This window comes from Anoplolepis gracilipes, chromosome 14, assembly GCF_047496725.1.
Source record: "Anoplolepis gracilipes chromosome 14, ASM4749672v1, whole genome shotgun sequence".
NCBI lineage: Eukaryota > Metazoa > Arthropoda > Insecta > Hymenoptera > Formicidae > Anoplolepis > Anoplolepis gracilipes.
In genome coordinates, this window is record NC_132983.1 from 813,099 (window position 1) to 835,179 (window position 22,081).

Genomic DNA, 22,081 nt, shown 5'->3' on the forward strand with positions numbered 1-22,081 from the left:
TATAAAAACTCTAACTTTTAAATATTTGCTAAGTCTTCATCTCTCCATCATCTTAGCAAAAAAAATATCAAAATTGATCGCTATCAATTGTCAAAATTTTAACTCAGAGAATAGCATCGACGCATGTGCGTGTTTGTATAAAACATTGCTATACATTACCGAGAGTTATTGATTACTCTGCGAACAGAGATAAAACCTCTGACGTCAATGGTTTCCAGGATACGTTACCTAGTGTTCCTTTCCACTTCCCCGGGGACAGTGACCAGGACACCTGCGCGCAAATATCGATCGACGCCCACCTGTCTGATTGCACCGGCAAGTCCTTTCTCAAGATCCTGGAGCAGACACAGTCTGTTTCGAACGATATAATGTAAAGATTGTGTTTTGTCAGGTACAGTTTTGGAATGGACTTTTATTTTTTATCTTATCATCAATGAAATTGAAACTGTTTATGCTCGAACGTAATTTGGGTAAATGCGTCACGTTATTCTCTTTTATCTCTTAACATGTTATATATTGAGTTGATAAAGCAACTATTTTGAGATTCAAAATCGTTGATGTAATAATTGATATTTGTTAAATGTTTTTGCATACTCCAAATGAGATTAAAGAATTTTTTTTCACTTCTTATTTATTATCGATTGATCGATTTCCTCTTATCGTATACTTGTTGCTCTCGAAGTTATATATTTTAAAGTCGTGCTGATGTAAGCTCGACGAGCGCCTGCGCATGTTATCGATTTAATTTTTGGACCCCATCAGCTGCGAAACTACGAAGAGAAAAGTAACAAGATGGTAGATGAACACAATCAGTTGCTCCGATTTCTCTCGGTGTTTGTGGTATTGTTATTTAGAGGCGTTACATCCGATATCGACGATGGAATTTTCCAGGAAAATAATTACAACAGACTTAACACCATTTCTGAAGCTCTTTATCATTTTTCCCAGGTATGTACATATATATAAATAATTAAAGTGTTGTCTCAATAAATTGTTACGTTGCGATATTTTAGACAAGCTTCACGTGCGTATAAACAATGTCTTTTTTTTTAATTACTTTTGTAAAAATAAAAATAACAAAGCACTAATTTAAAAAAACATAGCATAATAATTAAATTTACTTTAATAATTTATGATTACAAGATTTAATTTGATCTATTTTACTTATGTTAGAGGACTTATTTAAATGTTTTATTTATTATAAGATATTATATCTCTAAGATTGGTCTTTCTTATAAAAAGCCCGAATTATAATGTACGAATTACATCGCAATGACATGACAATCATCATTTCATCATGTTATGATCATAAATTATTTTCATCATCAGGATCAATTTCCGAAATCTTACAATTATGCACCATTACATCCCGTTGAAAATCATTCGTGGCAAAGTCCCGAAAATCTTGGCGAGATTTCTGGAGTCGCAGTGGATCCATTCGGTAATCCCGTGATTTTTCATCGCGGAGATCGAACATGGAGTTATGAGTAAGAATATAAGTAGTAAAGTAAATTAACAAATGATAATCAAAAGCGTAGCAATATAAAATAGCAAGAAAATTTTTTCAACATACATTTAAAAAAAAAGAGTAACCATTTTTAAAGAGACTGCTTAAAAAAACATGTGTATTACAATATTTTTTATCATTTTAAAGATACATAAGTTTACTCGAACATAAAATTTTCCAGTACAACTTTGAAACTTATTGAAAAACCTAGCTATAAACTCTTGATAAAAATGATCTATTTCTTTAATTTTTAATATGCATGTGATAAAATGTCTTTATAAAAAGAAATAATTAGCTTATGTTTTTAATATCAAATATTCTCTTATGTAATGCATCTAATACAAATTTTCAGAACATTCAATGAAAACGCAGAATATCAAGAAAAATATAAAGGTCCTATTTATAGCGACACAGTGTTAACATTAAACCCTAAAACCGGCGATATTATTCGCGGTTGGGGAAATCAAACGTTTTATTTACCACACGGGATTCACATCGATAGCCTTGGAAATATATGGCTGACAGATATTGCCCTTCATCAAGTATTCAAGGTACATAAGTAATACATATACATATATATATATATATATATATATGTATATATTATATATTTATATCCGTATAAATTATAGTATTCGGCTTCCGGAGTCCCTCGATTAGTCCTCGGTCAACGATTCGAACCTGGAAGCGACATGGAACATTTCTGCAAACCAACTTCGGTCGCGGTTTTACCGAGTAGCGAGATCGTCGTCGCTGATGGATATTGCAATAATAGACTAGTACTATTCGATAAAAAGGGCAATCCCAAATACAGTATCGGCGAAAGTACGTTTAATATGAAATATGTATACAAATTAGTATAAATATTAAATTAATATTAACATTAAAATTAAAATTAAAATTAATATTAGTCTATCTTAAATTTTTGTTTATACTAATTTTTAAAAGTAAAATTTTATGGCCATAATTGAAAACTGCAGATAACATTAATACTGCATGAAATAAGTATAACGATGATTGAGTAAAGCACAAGTATTTATGAATAGACGTGTTTTTTGATTTTATCTTTTTTATTATTTAATTTTCTGATCTTTAATAATTAAAAGTTAATTTCCTTTATCTCTTGCTTATAAAAATATACCTGTATATTAATAAATAAATTGTTTGCTAAATAATTTAAAAGATTTCAATAAAATTAATATATTTACTTTTAGGTTGGATTTCTTTAAGAATTCCGCACGCTTTAACAATCTTGCCAAATAGACAAGTATGCATCGCTGATCGTGAGAATTCGAGAATTGTGTGCTTGGATGTGATATTTTCCGGTTTAAATCGAAATCCCGAATCTCCATATTCCATTCGTCATCGACAATTTGGCCGCATATTCGGTATCGCGTCGTACCGTAAGTAACTCATGATAAATGCAATTTTTATTATATGATTAATATTATAAATAAGTATTTAATCGCCTTTAAAAGATTAACTTTATCAATGAAAAAAAAAAATTTCAGACACGTTAGTAATATATTATATATTGTATTCTGAATCTATATTTTTTGACACCCTTAACTGTAACATCTTCCTAGTACATTATTCTTTATTAATTATATTTAAGAAATTTATTAAATTAAAAACAGCAAAAACATAATAAAAATTAAACATAATAAAATATAATTTTTTTTAAATATCTTAATAAAAAGAAGCAAAATTTTTTATAGACATATAAAATGAAATAGAATGAAGAAATTTATCATTAAATAATGAATTAATAATTCATATAAATTATTTCAAAATAAGAGAAAATGATTCTTTTAGATTAAATATTAATCAAATTTTAAGTCGAAATTAAATGTAATATTTTACTTTAAAAGAGAAAGTTATAAAATAATTTTAAGATTTAAATATATTTTTCATTGGATATTTAATTTTTAAATGCAATTTTTAAATTGCTAAGTTATAAATATAATATAATTGTTTCTATTATCAATAATTTCAGGTGGCTTTATTTACGCTGTTAACGGTATGACGCCTAAAAACATACAAATTAAGGGCTTCACTATCGATCCGATGAATCGAAACGTGACAGAAATTTGGAGTCCAGAATCTTCAGTAAGTTGTTTCGCTTTACATATGCTTTGTATAGCGTAACAATTTTCAAATTTATCTTATAACTTATAAATATCTTGGTCTTTCAAAATAGATTGTCTCATACTTTTCTTATAAAAGAAACATATATTTATTTCAGCCTTTCACGATGCCACATGCTATCGCTGTATGCCCGTATGGTACATCACTCTATGTGTCAGAAATTGGACCTAATAAAATATGGAAATTCGATCTAGTGCAAACTTAATTAATGTAAAATTTCAAACAAATACTATAACAAAGTATATCGCCGAAATATGTCATCTACATATAATGCCGTATATTATTACCTGATCCTGAAATAAACCAAAAATCAAATTTACAAAAAACAGTGAAATTTAATTTAGCTCTTTCATTATCTCATTACGTTCCAAATTTTAATATTAGATTGAAGTTTTAGCAATTTTTTAAATTTAGTACACGATAACATATATGTAAACACACATTTCATCGTTTAATAAACACACGCATGCACTCACGCAGCGAGTATATTACAAAATATATTACAAAATATATATTATATAATTAATTATATTATGTTACATATAGTATTAATTATATTAAAAATATATTTTATAAAATAGGATACAAAGTTTAATGCAAAATATAATTTGAATACAAAATAATGTACATAAAATAATTATTATACAATACATGAAAATGTCTGAAAAATGCGTCTAATATAAATAATTAATATAAAAGTTTCCTTTATTTTAATTATTAAAATTGAAAATTTATTAATAATCTTTGATATGTATGTTAAGTAAGCTATTTTAGAATAATTGTACATACAATAGAACCTTTGAAATTGAATTCTTATCGAATATGTTAATTTAACGCATTTTGTATTATTGTACGTGTTCGTGCAATTCCGTGTAATTTACAAAACATTTTTTTATAATTTTACAATATGCAATATATATATATATATATATATATACATATACAAGTTTTAAATATACAATATATATACAATAGATTCTTACAATAGACACAATACCAATGTTATAATATAACTTTAATATATTTAAATGTACTTTTATTAAATCGTACATTTTCATAATTTAATTACATTTTTAATTTTTAATATTTTATTTCTAATAATCGTTTTTTATAATAGTTTTCTTAATCTTTTATATGTAATTATATTTAATACATTTTATATAGTCTAATTAATTACATTTATTATTTTCATTTATTATATTTAACATTTATATATTTATTATATTTAATTAAATATATTCTTTTTTATAGTTTAATACATTTTTTATTTCCCTACATAAAATATTACATTTTTATATTTTTCTCCTTTTACAGATTTACATTTATTTTATTTCCAACTTTTTTAATATCCTAACAGCTCTAGTAGACCTATTCCTAATCATGCTATTTACTAGCTACCAATAAAAACCCCCGTTATTAAGTGAGATTTGGGAAGTCTTAAAAAATTAGAAATTCGTGATAATATATATTTTTAATTGTTGGGGCCAATATTGACCACGTACTTTTTTAACCAGTTGGACCTACCTTTGTTCCTGATTATACTCAGTCTAACTTCTACGAGCCAGAAATTGAAAAAGAATAAGAACAATTTCTTCTACTGCCGGTTAATTATTACCGGCAGATAAGACGACTTATTTCATTAGGATCGTACGATATTACGATCTTTTGTAGACACTTTACGTTATTCAGTCGTCAAAAGTTGCAACAGACAAATAAAAATCACACACATGTATATACATATACATAAAATATATTAGCATGCATATATTAACCCTCTGTCGGCGGGTTATTAAAGATTTATATTTTTAAAACTGTTTGATAAAACTCTTATGTATTTGAAATAAATGTCTCATTTATGTTTTGCAGAAAATTGGAAAAAAATATTATGTTTCTATTTTAAAAATATTTTTCCTTTTCTTTCAATTTTTACGTACAAATAGTATATACATTTTAAGCAAAGTTTAAAAATAATGAATTAAGAATTTAATATAAAATTTTATCTTAAAATGTAATACGCATAATAAGAAGTTTTTCTATGATTTATGAGCCAGAATCCGCCATGCAAGCGGTCCGAGGGTCAAAGCAACGGATTTATCTACAAACTACATCTTTATCTATACAAAAATCTCTACACAATCCGTTGCTTTTAAAATAAAATTTATTATCACTCACCAACACTGATGCGCAACAGCGGAGTTGTCGACATTGATGTTACGTTGTCTGTAACAAACAAATATAAAATTATAGCAGCGTTTAAAATAATTAATATCAAAAAATTATTATTGTACTCACGAAATTTTATATTCGATGCGTATAATAATAAACAGATACAAGAATATAATTTTATAAATTCTATAAATAAATTTTATAAATATAATGTTATAAATCATAAAACAAATTATTTTTAAATAAAAATTTTTGTAGGATTTATATAAAGTTTTTCTCTCTGAGTTTCTTTTGTTAAAATCTTTTGATAAATAAACCCAATTAATTCGCGCGTATTACGTGATTAATATAAAAATAATAATATATTTACCCTAGGGATGCTCCGCCGGTGCACAGGATGCCTCTCCTAGGCCTCCTCCTACTCTCAGACGTCAAGGTTGTCAGGGTCTATTGTTTTATACGCGCGATATAGGTTTTTAATTCGTTTCAATTGCACAAAAGTAAAATCGCGCAATATTTTAAACCGTACAAACGCGCGATAGTTTGACAGCACTCCCGCATTTTTACGCGCGATACTTTGACGGCACTCCCGAATTTCGAAACGATCGAAAATCCCATTTCATCACGCGCGAGAATCATACTTGGAGTCGACAGGTCGGGCACGATCAAACTCCGAGCAAGAGTTAAGTCCGAAGCGAAAGAAGACGAAAGATCGAGGGAATCGATCGCGAATGAGGTTCGCTCGATTCTCGTTCGTGCAGGTCCGCAACTCAGGCCGACTCAAACTCATTAGGCACGATTTCGGATGAGCATATGTGTCTATCATACAGACCGTCCACATGATACGTCATAGAGCTGGTAGACGGATCAAGAGGAACACCCATTTCATGAATGTTCAATAATCTGAACATTTATCAAATGGATCGGACATCTTTACCGAGCGAAAATCATGACCTAAATCCTCCAGTCGACGTCCTCAATGCGATACGTATTGCTGGTAGACGGTGCGAGAAAAGGGGCCCATCAACGATTTATTCCAACTATCGATCGACCTTTAATCGATTAGAACCGAAACCCGTTGCCGAAGCAGACCGTGCTCTCAACAACCGATTATCGAGCGTTAGCTCAATATTAACCGCGCGTTCATGTATCTCTCTATACTGAACCAACGTCTACCTAGGCGGCCGGCATTCACCTCAGCCGCGATACTGAGACGTGTAAACGTTGTTGTCCAGTAAAAAATGACGATTGAAAAAACGTCAAATAAACGCCGATAAACGACATCCATTCAACATCTTCTTCAGTCAATCATTTTTCACTGGAAAGCAACGCTGAGAGAATCCCAGTTAGTCGGCGTCAAATACGATCCCCAACAACATAATTTCGTGATCGAAATTAGGAAATATGAACGAAAACACGACCGCGATCGCGACGAAGCCGAGAAGAATGTCAAAAAACAATAGCGCACAATGTTATTATTTTATTTCGGAATCATTTTAGACGTATTTTAACACGTTAAGATTTATTGTAATATTATTATTGTAGTATTATTCGTATTATTATTACGTATTATCGTCGCGAGAAATATGTACGGCGCGCTCGACCTCGAGGTAACCGAACGCGAGACACACGTGCCGGCGCCGGCGCCAGAGTAAAAACACGTGCGCACATTACGCCCGCCGGAGACTGAATGAATGACTCACGACTCACGGCGTCACGAATCACGTACGCCGTATGCCGCGCGCCACGGTCTCCCCACTCTTACTACGGAATGCGTGACGTCAAGGAGAAGAAAGAGTATGCTCTTTCTCTCTCTCTCTCTCTCTCTCTCTCTTTCCTCGCGCTAAACAGTAACAAATACGTCCTATAGTACGTAATAAAATTTGACGCATTAAAATATTACATGAAATGATTCTAAAATACATGTCAAATTCTTAAATTAAAATGATATTATTATACATCTAATACATTTAACGCGCTTGAAAGCCTGTACGTAAAATGATTACGAAATATAATGCTTAAAGTAATTCTTTTATGACTTGCTGCGCAATGATTTGTACAATGATTTCATTTTCTCTCTTTCTTTCTCTCTTTTTTTCTTTCCCTCCGTTATTATTTTTATTATTATAATAAACATACATTGTAACAAAAATTATGTCAATGATATTAACGATTGTGAAAAATAGAAATTTCCATTACGAACTCACGCGTAAATATATATATTAGATATAACTGAATCTAAATTGATATTGAAAAATATGTAGAAATTAACTACGTATATAAATACATTACTGAATATAACTCTATGCTAAATTTGTCATATTATATTAAATAAATATTCTATCTTTTATCACATTTAATTATTCTAATATACTTACTTTACCAAATATTCTTTATGTAAGAATATTCTGCCCGGCGTAGAAATTTCAAATTCAATCATTTTTTTAATCTATCAATTTCTTAGTATTGTTAATTTTTTATAAATAAAAATCTCTGCTTTTCAAAAAGGTGTCAATAAAACGTTGAACAGTAAGTCGTAAAAAATTAAATCTGTGTATAGTCGTTCTTGTAAAAATTTATCGTTTTTAATTAATAGTTTAATAATTATTGCGCAAATCGCAAAATGGTAGAGGACTTTTATGTTCAGTTTGATCTGCTCTATCTGCCCTTGAGCTATGGGGCGGTCGCGACCGGACACCCTGTATATGATAAAAATAATACATCAATACATTATTGAATTTTTATTCTGTCTAAATATTCACTCATACACAATTTATTCAGATTTTCTACCGTTATTTCCCATTGTTAACACAATAGCTATACATTGTTTTTGTTATTTTTAAAACCTTTTACATACAGAAAAAATCTAAATAATATATACATATATATATATATATATATATATATATATATATATATATATATATTATTTAGATTTTATATATATGTATAATATTTTTAACTATTAAAATTTTATGGCATAGATCAGAAAAAGTAAAATCATAATTATTCGAAAAAATTATTTGAAAATGTTCGTTATTGCACACAACAGTCTTTACGCTTTGTATTGTACAATTTTGCGTCTTGATGACAACTGATTTCATTTTAATAACAATAACAGCGCTTCAAAGTTATAGGACAGCTAAATATCGTGATTACAATATTAAAGCTTTTTAATGCTTTATAAGAAGTTATTGCAAACCGATACTTATATACAGAATCTAGTATATTACATGTAATGTAACAATCAAATAAATTGGCAATTATGTACAATTATTCCATTTGTATTAGCATTATATATAATATTGACGTATAATAAGAATATGCAAGTACGTACGTGTTTTCGTATGAGTATGTCTAATATATTATGCAACATATTCGAAAAAGTAAATACTCTTTAATATAGATCATGTGTTTGTAATTAATGTAATTATAATTGAAATAGGAGGTAAAACGCAGTGCTTTCATACATCAACTTATATTATTTAATATAATTTGATCATATAATTTTAATGCAAAATAAATAAGGAGCGCTGCTCCTGTTATTTTATAGATAAATGAAACTTAATTTAATTAATAAATATGATGTATTATCAATTTCGTAGCTTGAAAAGTCAATTTTGGAGCAAAATAACGATATATTTTTTAACATTTTTCAAACGCCAGTAAATACCATACGAAAAAACTAATCCTTTTTTATATATTTCGTAATAAAAGTATTTATAGTAATATCTGTACTTGTGACTCCACTATTCAATATGACATTACCGAAAGAGCAGAAACTTTAATAGTATGTATTATAAATAATTATAATGAATATAACTATTGTTTCTCACCCACTTATATTTAACGCAATATTCAACTTGGTAAGCTTGCTACCCTTCTGACATTTAGCTATTCATTGTTACATACTTACAATTAGTTATTAATATAAAACTGATTATTTTAATACTAATTATCAATTTTCACTCCATCACAATTCATAGTACTAGCTGTGACAATGAAACCGCTGTACAATAACTCTACCGAGAAAACTCCGATAGTTTCATCTGTTACATCTGGCGGCAGCAGAATATATGTATATCTTCCTGCCAAATTTGTGAGTTTTGCCGCAAGACCATATTTTTTAGCAATAACATAAATTTTATCCAAATTTGGATTCAATAATCTTAGATTATAACATACTTCTTGATTTACTCCACTGTAACACTGTATAACATTAAAAAATTGATATTTTGATGACATAATAACCATTAGATAATCATCTATTTGAGATTAACGTAAACGCGCAAGTTCAATGTGAAAATACGTAATAAATCATACAATATCAACAGTCGCAAAAAAACTTACCATCAACATTTTGTGCAAGACAATCTTTACTATATTATTATCGTAAATATAATTAAAATCCTCAAGCAGGTTATTAACTAGTAGTGATATAATCGGTCATATTTAAAACAATGTCTACTGAAACAGAATCAGAACATCTCATATTTGCCAATTGACTCATTTGTTCGCGCTTATTGCGTCGAATTCTTGAGTCAATCAGCAAAATCATTCTCGGGACGTCTGTACCAATGACTCTAATATAAGGCCTCGTTTCCATGTTGTATTTAAATAATGTTACTTCGCCGAATGAACAAATGATGCAGTCGATATTGGTTACATACTCTTGCACAACGTCTTCGCTTTCCCAAGTGTAATTTGTAATTTTTTCCTTTATTTTCATTATTAAATGCACCTTCAATACCTCTCTGCAGACGCACCCAATGTACAAAGCTCGCGACGAGACATACCGCAAACGATATCGAGCTACTCAAACCACCTTGTATAGGTAATTGCGAAGTCAAGTACACGTGAAAAGATTTTATATCAATCTTCTCGATATAGACTATAATATAAAATATAAACTAGTAAGTAGAAAAATATTTGTAAGCTATATTTCTGCTCATATGTGCTCCACATACCGTTTATTGTGATAAAGTGTTGCACGTGCTGAAGCAAGGCTAAATGACAGTCCCTGAATGTTCCTAAGTAATCTCTAGTTTTAAAATAACATTGTAGAACTAGTTCTAAAGGTATATTTAAAAATAAATCGACATCAGGGAAGTCCATCTTGATGATATTACTTTCGGTTAGTTCGCAAAATTTGAGTGTAGTTCGAAGATCTATGCTGCCCGTTAAAACACGTTTTGCATAAATTGCCAGAGGGTCTTCGTGTAAGATCACTCTACCCGGTGCAGAAACTTGAAAGTTAATATTTTCACTTCCTTAGTATTGTTCATTTTTTTACGAATAAAAATCTTTATTCTCCAAAAAATCAATAAACGTTGAACAGTAAATCGTAAAAAATTAAATTGGAATGCTTAAAGTCGTTCTTGGAAATTCTTAAAGATTTATCACAATCAAATAATATTTATGTAACAGGAAGAAGGTTACCGAGGTCATAAGTATTTGCCGCTCCTTTTTCCTTTGTATAAATTAAAAACTCGTTAGATCGTGACAAAAGATATTTATTAATATATTTTTGTGATGGAATTTTCATACAAACAAAATAAAATGTACTTACAATTTAGATTTTCGTTTATTACCGTTGTTTATAATTGTTTTGTTAACATATCAGCGACAAACTTTTCACATAAAAAAAGTCTAAATAAAATAATACATATTTATTTTAATTATTAAAATTTTATAATATAGACAAGAGTCATGTAATGAAAATTATTCGAGAATATTTGTTTCCACACAAAACAGTGTTTATACTTTGTGTTGTACAATTTCGGGTCTTAATTGTGACTGACTTTGTTTCAATAACAACAGTATCTCGAAGCCGTAAACTTAAATATTGACTACAATGTCAAACATTTTTAATATGCTTTAATAATGAATTATTCTAGGTTATATATTCAAACTTTACATATAACGTGAAAATTAGATATGATATGTCTGATATATTACTTGCAATATAACAGTTAAACAAATCATCTAATTTACGGTGACACAATTTATGTGATACTTACATATTGACGTTTTACAACATATGTACAAATTTTCCGTATGAGAATGTAATAATTTATGCAGCACATACAAAAGAATATACATTGATGCAGATCACTTTATAATTAAAGTATAAAATAAAACAATGCCCGTACATCGAATTACATCATTTAAAAATTTTATTTATATCATTTATAGTTCGATTATATAATTTTGACGTATATACGATAAGTATAAGTGTTACCTTTGTTATGTTTTAAATTGCATTGCGTAAAACTTAATTCAACTAACAATAAGATGCGAGAATCAAGTTCGCGAGTCAAAATCCGGAAAACGATAATAATACTTTTTTTTACTAATTTTTTTCATAAATATACTTGTAGCCAAAATTGCTATCTATAAAACCTATTCCTAGAAATAAAAGAAAAATTGAAATTAATATTTCTTCTTTTTTATTATCTCTTTGCAATATGCGTATCTATAATGCTAATTTAAAAATTGAATATTCATACATATTTATGGAAGATTCCTATTTTTCCATTGCATTTATATGTATATTAAACGCGCGAGAGAAATTATACATTTTTTTTTTACAAAAAATATTGAAATAAATTAGTTTTCTTATAAGCTTTATTTGCGTTTATTGAAATAACAAATGGAACAAAATTGTCTTTTTTTGTTATATATTGTTAGATGCAGAATAACATTTTACATGTACTTTGCCAGTGGCGTAAGCAGAGGGCGCTATAGGGACTCGAGCCCCCCTCCCTCCCCCCCAAAATTTTAAGTTTAGTGACTTTTCTTGAGAAAAGTCTATGAATTCCAGCCATAGAAATATTTTTAGCTCCCCTCCAAAAACCTAAGACTGGCTACGCCACTGTGCTTTGCAAAAATAGACCATGTCACAAAAATATACTATTAATTTAAAATATAATATTAATCTGTGTTATCGAATTCAAATAAAGTGGCCTATATAAAAATTAATTTTTATAACATATTTTACAAGAAAAATATTTATAATGACTCTATGCTTATAATTTCATAAATCAATACGATTGAAAAAGACGAAACCAAAGTAGCAAAAAAAAACATTATACAAAACTGAATATTGTGTTCGTCTTTCTTTGCTTATAATATATGTAACTATAATGATATTCGTACTCTCACTACAATAATTCCTTAATTTAGTTAATTATATTATTTAATTATTTACATAAAATTTTATACCTGCTCAATTCTCAACCCACTGCAACATATTTTGGTCATTTTGCTAGCAAAACCTTGTTTGCTTAAGTCTGACATAAGATTATCGATGATTTCTTTTTGAATATTCGGCGGCAACAGAATTAATACGTATGCAGCTCCAATACCTGCCATTTTTCCCGTGAATCCGTGCTCGTTTGCAATTGTACAAATAGTATTAAACTTTATATTTGACAAATTCAATTTACATAACATTTTTTCATTCAACTCAATGTTTCTCTGCAAAACATTAAGAAATCGAAGAATAAAAAAATAGATAATTGATAAACAGATGGATAGTTTTTAGCGGATAATGATAAATGTATTTAATGTATATTCACAAACACAACTGCACAAAAAAGAGCAATAAAATAATTGGCAAAAAAAAAAAATAAAACAAGACTTACTTGTAGCACTTCATGTGAACGTCCTAGTAGTGGTAAAATATTATCTCTGTGGTCATTTTCAATTTCAAGGAGTTCTGAAGCAACATCTTGCGATATATCATCAATTATATTTAAAATATCGTCCACACCGTAGTTACGTTTTTTCGCTGTGGCTATTTTTATAACTTGGTCATGTTTATTTTGACGAATGTTGGAATCAACGAGCAAAACATCCATTTCTTGCGCACGTAAGATTTCAGTATCGCTGTCCAGGTGTTCTCGGTATCGAAACGATACCGCATGGCCGTGTACACATACGTCGCGATCACGGTTAAATATAAAGTTCCGTATAACTTCCTCGGAGAACATAGCGAATTTCGAGATATTTTGTAATTCCAGTTGAGTAAATTCAGTGTGAGTACCTCTCTGCAGACTCGCCCAACGTACAAAGCATGCCGCGAGACAAACCGCGAACGATGTAGAACTGCCAAGACTAGTGTTCATTATTAAATCCGTGGTCACGTGAACGCGAAAGGGTCTTATAACGAATTTCTCGTGATGAGAGATATACATAAGCAGGAAAAAGAATGTTTGCAAGGTAAATCTTTGCGAGAAAGTTTCCCACCAACCATTTATGGTGATAAAATATTGCACGTGTTTAAGGAACTGAATATAATTTTTAACTAGAAAATTATAATTCTCAGAAGTAGTCAAGTTTTGAATTTTTTCGAAAGGTACATTTAATGATATATCGACGTCAGGGAATTCTATTTCAATATTGGCTGAACTACATATTTCATGGAATTTTAGCGTGGTACGAAGATCTAAACTGGCTGCCACAACTTTTTTCCCGTACATCTCTCCATGCTCGCCGCATAAGGTAATCTTGCCGGGTGCCGAAATTGTGAATGCATTCATACTTTTTGGCGAATCAAAATCTCTATCTCGCGAAAAAAATGACGTAGCGTTTTATCGTAAAAATTTCAATCCAGTCCGTAACTCTTAAAGATAGGTATAATGTAAGCACGAAAAATATATTTATATGTAACGTAATAAAGGTCAGGGAATAATATGTGTTTTTTATATAAATTGATGACGCGTAACGTCTCGGCTATGTACGATAAAAATAACTTGTCATTAGTACGTTATTAAATTATGTCGACAGAAAAAAAACGCACTTAAATTTGATCAGATTCCAATTCTTTCCGAATGTTTTAATTAACTAAAGCGTCTGTCACAATTTGTCCTCGCACTTCTTCCTTCACGTTTTCACGCACAGTCTAAACGCAATACATTTACTATTAAAACTTTATATCAAACTAAAAGAGAAATAACTTATGATGATAGTTATTTGAGAACGTTCGTTATATGTATGCCACACGGTGTTTATGTCTCGTGTTGTACAAGCAGCTTCTCGACTATGACTGATTTCGTCTCATCATAACAGCCAAATATGTGAACCAAAATATTGAGTACAAAGTCAAAGCTTTGAACGCCTTAACGAAGAGCCATGATAAAAATAAAAAATGTTTATACGTAATGTGACATGACATATTTTTTGCAATATTACAGTTAAACAAATTGTCATTACTTACATCGCATTGACACAATATACACGGTATTTCATTGTCGTAGTTTTACACACAGTATGTATATATATATATATATATATATATATATAAATAAATAAATTCAGTGCTCTCTTAAATATAAACTAAAGAATAAAATGTAATCGGCAATAGAGAGCAAAAATGTGTCGTGACACCGGTAAATACAATAAATCAATGATAAAATAAATAACAAAGTTTAAGTATAATGGAATATTTATCACCTAATCATACATAAGTCGCAACATATTCAAGTATTAAATCACCTATAACTAAATTGAAAAGTCGCAAAATTACAAAACGCAAATTTACAAAATCGGTGATATTATAAAAGAATACAATTAATTACTTAGAATGCGGACGTTTTGAGCTTAAATTTGAGTCTTCTTCTGCGCGATGATTAAATACAATAATAAAAATTTTTACATGGAACAAGAAATATAAACAATAAATTAAACATAAAAATCTAATTAAGCTATCGACTTTTTTATTCTGGATCGTCTCTGATGGGTGTTTTATAATGTTTTTAACAGTCACCTGAATCAACTTTACAAAAAAATCACTAACCTGGTAATATTGCATGAGAATAAGCAGTGATCGTTGAAATTCCTATATAATATTCAGTGATGGTTAATAATAATTAGTTGACTCAAATCCGTGTACTGTGGAGGACGTTCGTATAATGTCATCTTTAAGAATTTCCAAGAACAACTTTAAGCACTCCAATTTAATTTTTTACGATTTACTGTTCACCATTTATTGATTTTTTGGAGAATAGAAATTTTTATTCGTAAAAAAATGAACAATACCAAGGAAGTGAAAATATTAACTTTCAAGTTTCTGCACCGGGCAGAGTGATCTTACACGGAGAACCTCTGGCGATTTATGCAAAACATGTTTTAACGGGCAGCATAGATCTTCGAACTACACTCAAATCTTGCGAATTAACCGAAAAAAATATCATCATATATCGTCGTTCGCAACACTTGCGGAAAGTTCCAACGACAATATATATCGTTGCGGATCCGATGGCGCCTTACTATTCGCATTGCAAAAAAACTCTATCTCAAAATAAATTTATAAAATGTAATAAATGGTCTAATTTTATTGCACAAGAATTAAAAAAATTGTTTTTGGGTTTAACTTTTTGTTATATTCTATGCTGGTTGGTGCCGAGACTGCGTATATGCTGGAGCGATAAGGTAAAAACTCGACACGGGACAGTTTCTTGGAACCGTAATCGCAACATGTTGATGATAGCTGTCAGAAAGAAAAAAAAATATATAAAAAATATTTTTTGTAGAAGAGAAACTCATTTCTATGTTTTTTATAATGTTTTATATTGATGTCATTCGTATGATTTTCAACAAATATTGAAATACAATTGGCATTACTTTATTCTTTCTTTATTTCGTAATATGCTGCTTTTTGAATTTTGTAAATATCATTTTTAGTTTGGTTTTTATGAGCTTCTTCCCAAATCTTAGCAAATTCGTCAAACTGGCCCGGTATTCTTCGCATAGGTACGATACTTTCGCTCAGCAATAAAAAGGATATATAAATATATATATTTGCAATGTTTCCTTTATCTTCATTATTAAATGCACCATCAATACCTCTCTGTAGACGCGCCCAATGTACAAAGCTCGCAGCGAGACATACCGCAAACGATGTCGAGCTACACCTTGTATAGGTAATTGCGAAGTCACGTGAAAAGATTTTATATCAATCTTCTCGGTATGAACAATATAAACTAGTAAATAGAAAAATATTTGTAAGCTATATTTCTGCTCATATATGCTCCACATACCGTTTATTGTGATAAAGTGTTGCACGTGCTGAAGCAAGGCCAAATGACAGTCCTTGAATGTTCCTAAGTAATCTCTAGTTTTAAAATAACATTGTACAACTAGTTCTAAAGGTATATTTAAAAATAAATCAACATCAGGGAAGTCTATCTTGATGATATTTTTTTCGGTTAGTTCGCAAAATTTGAGTGTAGTTCGAAGATCTATGCTGCCCGCTAAAACATGTTTTGCATAAATCGCCAGAGGGTCTTCGTGTAAGATCACTCTACCCGGTGCAAGAAACTTGAAAGTTAATATTTTCACTTCCTTATTGTTCATTTTTTTACGAATAAAAATCTTTATTCTCCAAAAAATTAATAAACGTTGAACAGTAAATCGTAAAAAATTAAATTGAAGTGCTTAAAGTCGTTCTTGGAAATTCTTAAAGATTTATCACAATCAAATAATATTTATGTAACAGGAAGAAGGTTACCGAAGTCATAAGTATTTGTCGCTCTTTTTCCCTTTGTGTAAATTAAAAACCCGTTAGCTATATCGTGACAAAAAGATATTTATTAATATCTTTTTGTGATGGAATTTTTATTTCATACAAACAAAATAAAATGTACATACAATTTAGATTTTCGTTTATTATACTTGTTTTTAATTTTTTTGTTAACACATTAGCTACAAATTTTTCATATACAGTAAAAAAAGTCTAAATAAAATAATATATACTATTTCTAATTATTAAAATTTTATAATATAGACAAGAGTCATGCAATGAAAATTATTCGAGAATATTTGTTTCCACACAAAACAGTGTTTATACTTTGTGTTGTACAATTTCGCATCCTAATTGTGACTGATTTTGTTTCAATAACAACAGTATCTCGAAGCCGTGAACTTAAATATCGACTACAATGTCAAACATTTTTAATATGCTTTAATATGCTTTAATAATGAATTATTCAAGGTTATACAGCAAACTTTATATGTATCATGAAATTTAGATAAATGTGATATGTTTGATATACTACTTGCAATATAACAGTTGAACAAATCGTCATCATCTAATTTATGGTGACACAATTTATGTGATACTTACATATTGACGTTTTACAACTAATGTATGTACAAATTTTCCGTATGAAATTGTAATATTTTATGCAGCAGATACAAAAAAATATACATTGATGCAAATCACTTTATAATTAAAGTATGAAATAAAACAATGCCCGTACATCGAATTACATCATTTAAAAATTTTATTTATATCATTTATAGTTTGATTATATAATTTTGACGATAAGTATAAGTGTTACCTTTGTTATGTTTTAAATTGCATTGCGTAAAACTTAATTCGACTAACAATAAGATGCCAGAATCCAGTTCGAGAGTCAAAATCCGAAAAACAATAATAATACTTTTTTTTACTAATTTTTTTCATAAATATACTTGTAGTCATAGTCGCTATCTATAAAACTTATTCCTAAAAATAAAAGAAAAATTGAAATTAATATTTTTTCTCTTTTATTATCTCTTCGCAATATCTATAATGCTAATTTAAAGATTGAATATTTACACATATTTTTGGAAAATTTTTATTTTTTCATTGCATTTATATATTAAACGCGCGAAAAAAATTATACATTATTTTCTTACAAAAAATATTGAAATAAATTAGTTTTCTTATAAGCCTTATTTGCGTTTATTGAAATAACAAATGGAACAAAATTGTCTTTTTTTGTTATATATTGTTAGATGCAGAATAACATTTTACATGTACTTTGCCAGTAAGCAGAGGGCGCTATAGGGACTCAAGCCCCCCTCCCGCCCCCCAAAATTTTAAGCTTAGTGACTTTTCTTGAGAAAAGTCTATGAATTTCAGCCATAGAAATATTTTTAGCTTCCCCCCAAAAACCTAAAACTGGCTACGCCACTGTGCTTTGCAAAAATAGACCATGTCACAAAAATATACTATTAATCTAAAATATAATATTAATCTGTGTTATCGAATTCAAATAAAGTGGTCTATATAAAAATTAATTTTTATAACATATTTTACAAGAAAAATATTTATAATGACTCTATGCTTATAATTTCATAAATCAATACGATTGAAAAAGACGAAACCAAAGTAGCAAAAAAAAAACATTATACAAAACTGAATATTGTGTTCGTCTTTCTTCGCTTATAATATATGTAACTATAATGAAATTCGTACTCTCAATACATTGATTGCTTAATTTAGTTAATTATATTATTTAATTATTTACATAAAATTTTATACCTGCTCAATTCTCAACCCACTGCCACATATTTTGGTCATTCTACTAGCAAAACCTTGTTTGCTTAAGTCTGACGTAAGATTATCGATGATTTCTTTTGGAATATTCGGCGGCAACAGAATTAATACGTATCCAGCTCCAATACCTGTCATTTTTCCCGTGAATCCGTGCCCTTTTGCAATTGTACAAATGATATCAAAATTCTTATCCGACAAATTCAAGTTACATAACATTTTTTGATTCAACTCAATGTTTTTCTGCAAAATATTAAGAAATCAAAGAATAAAAAAATAGATAATTGATAAACAGATGGATAGTTTTTAGCGGATAATGATAAATGTATTTGATGTATTTTTTCAAACACAACTGTACAAAAAAAGCAATGAAATAATTAACAAAAAAAAAAAAAAAACAAAACAAGACTTACCTGTAGCACTTCATATGAACTTTCTACTAGTTGTAAATTATTATCTCTGTGACCATTTTTAATTTCAAGGAGTGCTGAAGCAACCTTTTGCGATATATCGTCAAATATATTTAAAATAGCGCCCACGGCGTTGCTACATGAATGTATTTTAGCGGCCATTATTTTAACTTGGTTATATTTATGTAGAAAAATGTTGGAATTAACGAGCAAAACATCCATTTCTTGCGCATCTAAGATTTCAGTATCGCTGTCCAGGAGTTCTTGGTATTGAAACGATATCGCATGGCCATATACGCACACGATGTGATCACGGTTAAATATAAAATTCTGTATAACTTCTTCGGACAACATAGCGAAATTCGAGATATTTTTTAATTCCAGTTGAGTAAATTCAGTGTGATCACCTCTCTGCAGACGCGCCCAACGTACAAAGCATGCCGCAAGACAAACTGCGAACGATGTAGAACTGCCAAGACTAGTGTTCAATTTTAAATCCGTCTTCACGTGAATATAAAAGGGTCTTATAACGAATTTCTCGTGATGAGCGATATACATAAGCAGGAAAAAGAATGTTCGCAAAGTAAATTTTTGCTCAGGAGTTTTCCACCATTCATTTACGGTGATAAAATATTGCACGTGTTTAAGGAACAGATTATAATCTTCAACTAGAAAATTATAATTCTCAGAAGTAGTCAAGTTTTGAATTTTTTCTAAAGGTATGCTTAATGATATATCGACGTCAAAGAATCTTATTTCAATATCGGTTAAACTAGATGTTTCTTCGAATTTTAGCGTGGTACGAAGATCTATACTGGCTGCCACAACTTTTTTCCCGTACATCTCTCCATGCTCGCCGCATAAGATAATCTTGCCAGGTGCCGAAATTGTGAATGCATTCATACTTTTTGGCGAATCAAAATCTCTATCTCGCGAAAAAAATTACGTAGCGTTTTATCGTAAAAATTTCAATCCAGTCCGTAACACTTAAAGATAGGTATAGTATAAGCACGAAAAATTTATTTATATGTTACGTATCGAAGGTCAGAGATGAATATGTGTTCTTTTATATAAATTGATGACGCGAAACGTCTCGACTATGTACGATAAAAATAACTTTTCATTAGTACGTTATTAAATTATGTCGACACAAAAGAAACGCACTTAAATTTTATCAGATTCTAATTCTTTCCGAATGTTTTAATTAGCTAAAGCGCCTGTCACAATTCGTCCTCGCACTTCTTCCTTCACGTTTCCACGCACAGTCTAAACGTAATACGTTTACTATTTAAACTTTATATTATAAACTAAAAGAGAAATCAACTATGATGAAAGTTATTTGAGAACGTTCGTTATATGTATGCCACACGGTGTTTATGTTTCGTGTTGTACAAGCAGCATTTCGACTATAACTGATTTCGTCTCATCATAACAGCCGAATATATAAACCAAAATATTGACTACAAAGTCGAAGCTTTGAACGCTTTAACAAAAAGCCATGATAAAAATTAAAAATATTTATATGTAAACTGACATGATATATTTTTTGCAATATTACAGTTAAACAAATTGTCATTACTTAAATCGCATTGACACAATATACACGGTATTTTATTGTCGTAGCTTTATACACAGTATATATATATATATATATATATATATATATACACAATTGTGCATACGTGTGTTTGTATGATTGTGTAAAAGTTTATGCGGCATGTATAGTAAAAATATTGCTTTGACCGACATATAAATCATAAAACGCAATACTAATTGTATGACAAATTATATCGTTTAATATAATATAATTATAGAATTTTAATGTAGAAAAATATGAGCAGCGCTATCGTTATTTTATAAATATTCGATTAAAGTGTATCATTAACTTCGGCTCAAAAGTTAAAATCTAGAGCAAGATTATGATTCTTCTTTTTATTAACTTATTTATAAATAGATGATATTTGAACGTATAAAATTTTAATCTATAAAAGAGATAAGGGCAAGAAATAAAAATATTTTAATTTTTTTTATTGACCTGTATCTTTACGTAAAGGATATAATTATAACTTATATAAATAATAGTGTAGTCGTGCGACTGTTGTCTACATCTCCTTATGTTTACATCTCGATCCGGTCGCATGCTCTCGTTCGAACCGATTGTTTCAAGCGTGCGAATTGAAATGCGGAGGTGTCAATCTCCACCAACGCACTGACATCTAAAATAGACAAATAATTGGCCCGATTTTTGAAGGGGGGAAAAAGACTAGGATTGTTTCATATATAAGGAGGCGATACGCAGAATTCAGGGCTCTCTCGCAATACTTTGGAGTTAGAAGAAGATTGAGAAGGACATTACCATTATTTGAATCATCGCACTCGTTTCGCAAATACACATATCATTATTAAAACGTTGAGATCTAATTAATCTATATACCCGTACCAAACGCATCCTGACGAGACGGACAAGGACTCCTGCTACAATAGCATAAATATCTATGTTATATAATAATACACATAAGTGTATGT

The 22,081-nt window shown here is 29.5% G+C and overlaps 3 protein-coding genes across 5 annotated transcripts; 1 reads left to right on the forward strand and 2 right to left on the reverse strand.

The window, feature by feature from the left end:
- Window positions 1–133: 133 nt before the first annotated feature.
- On the forward strand, window positions 134–4,255 carry LOC140673508 (peptidyl-alpha-hydroxyglycine alpha-amidating lyase 2-like). Of its 3 annotated transcripts, none has more exons than XM_072906485.1 (8): window positions 134–391; window positions 763–948; window positions 1,330–1,487; window positions 1,860–2,058; window positions 2,140–2,332; window positions 2,722–2,910; window positions 3,504–3,616; window positions 3,753–4,255. In XM_072906485.1, exons 2-8 carry the CDS (start codon window positions 793–795, stop codon window positions 3,858–3,860), a joined length of 1,116 nt encoding a protein of 371 aa, XP_072762586.1. In that variant the 5' UTR covers window positions 134–391; window positions 763–792; the 3' UTR covers window positions 3,861–4,255. The 3 variants fall into 3 exon arrangements, with proteins under 3 accessions (XP_072762586.1, XP_072762589.1, XP_072762587.1); XM_072906488.1 differs by having other exon boundaries at window positions 355–470; XM_072906486.1 differs by lacking the exon at window positions 134–391 and having other exon boundaries at window positions 521–948.
- A 7,129-nt stretch (window positions 4,256–11,384) lies between these two features.
- LOC140673339 (uncharacterized) lies at window positions 11,385–14,887 on the reverse strand. The gene is made up of 3 exons (XM_072906235.1): window positions 13,468–14,887; window positions 13,046–13,300; window positions 11,385–12,229 (listed from the first exon to the last, which is right to left on the reverse strand). Exons 1-3 carry the CDS (start codon window positions 14,362–14,364, stop codon window positions 12,224–12,226), a joined length of 1,158 nt encoding a protein of 385 aa, XP_072762336.1. The 5' UTR covers window positions 14,365–14,887; the 3' UTR covers window positions 11,385–12,223.
- A 2,586-nt stretch (window positions 14,888–17,473) lies between these two features.
- On the reverse strand, window positions 17,474–20,975 carry LOC140673287 (mevalonate kinase-like). The gene is made up of 3 exons (XM_072906167.1): window positions 19,559–20,975; window positions 19,134–19,388; window positions 17,474–18,332 (listed from the first exon to the last, which is right to left on the reverse strand). The coding sequence occupies exons 1-3, from the start codon at window positions 20,456–20,458 to the stop codon at window positions 18,327–18,329; spliced, it is 1,161 nt and encodes a 386-aa protein (XP_072762268.1). The 5' UTR covers window positions 20,459–20,975; the 3' UTR covers window positions 17,474–18,326.
- Between the last annotated feature and the right edge of the window lie 1,106 nt (window positions 20,976–22,081).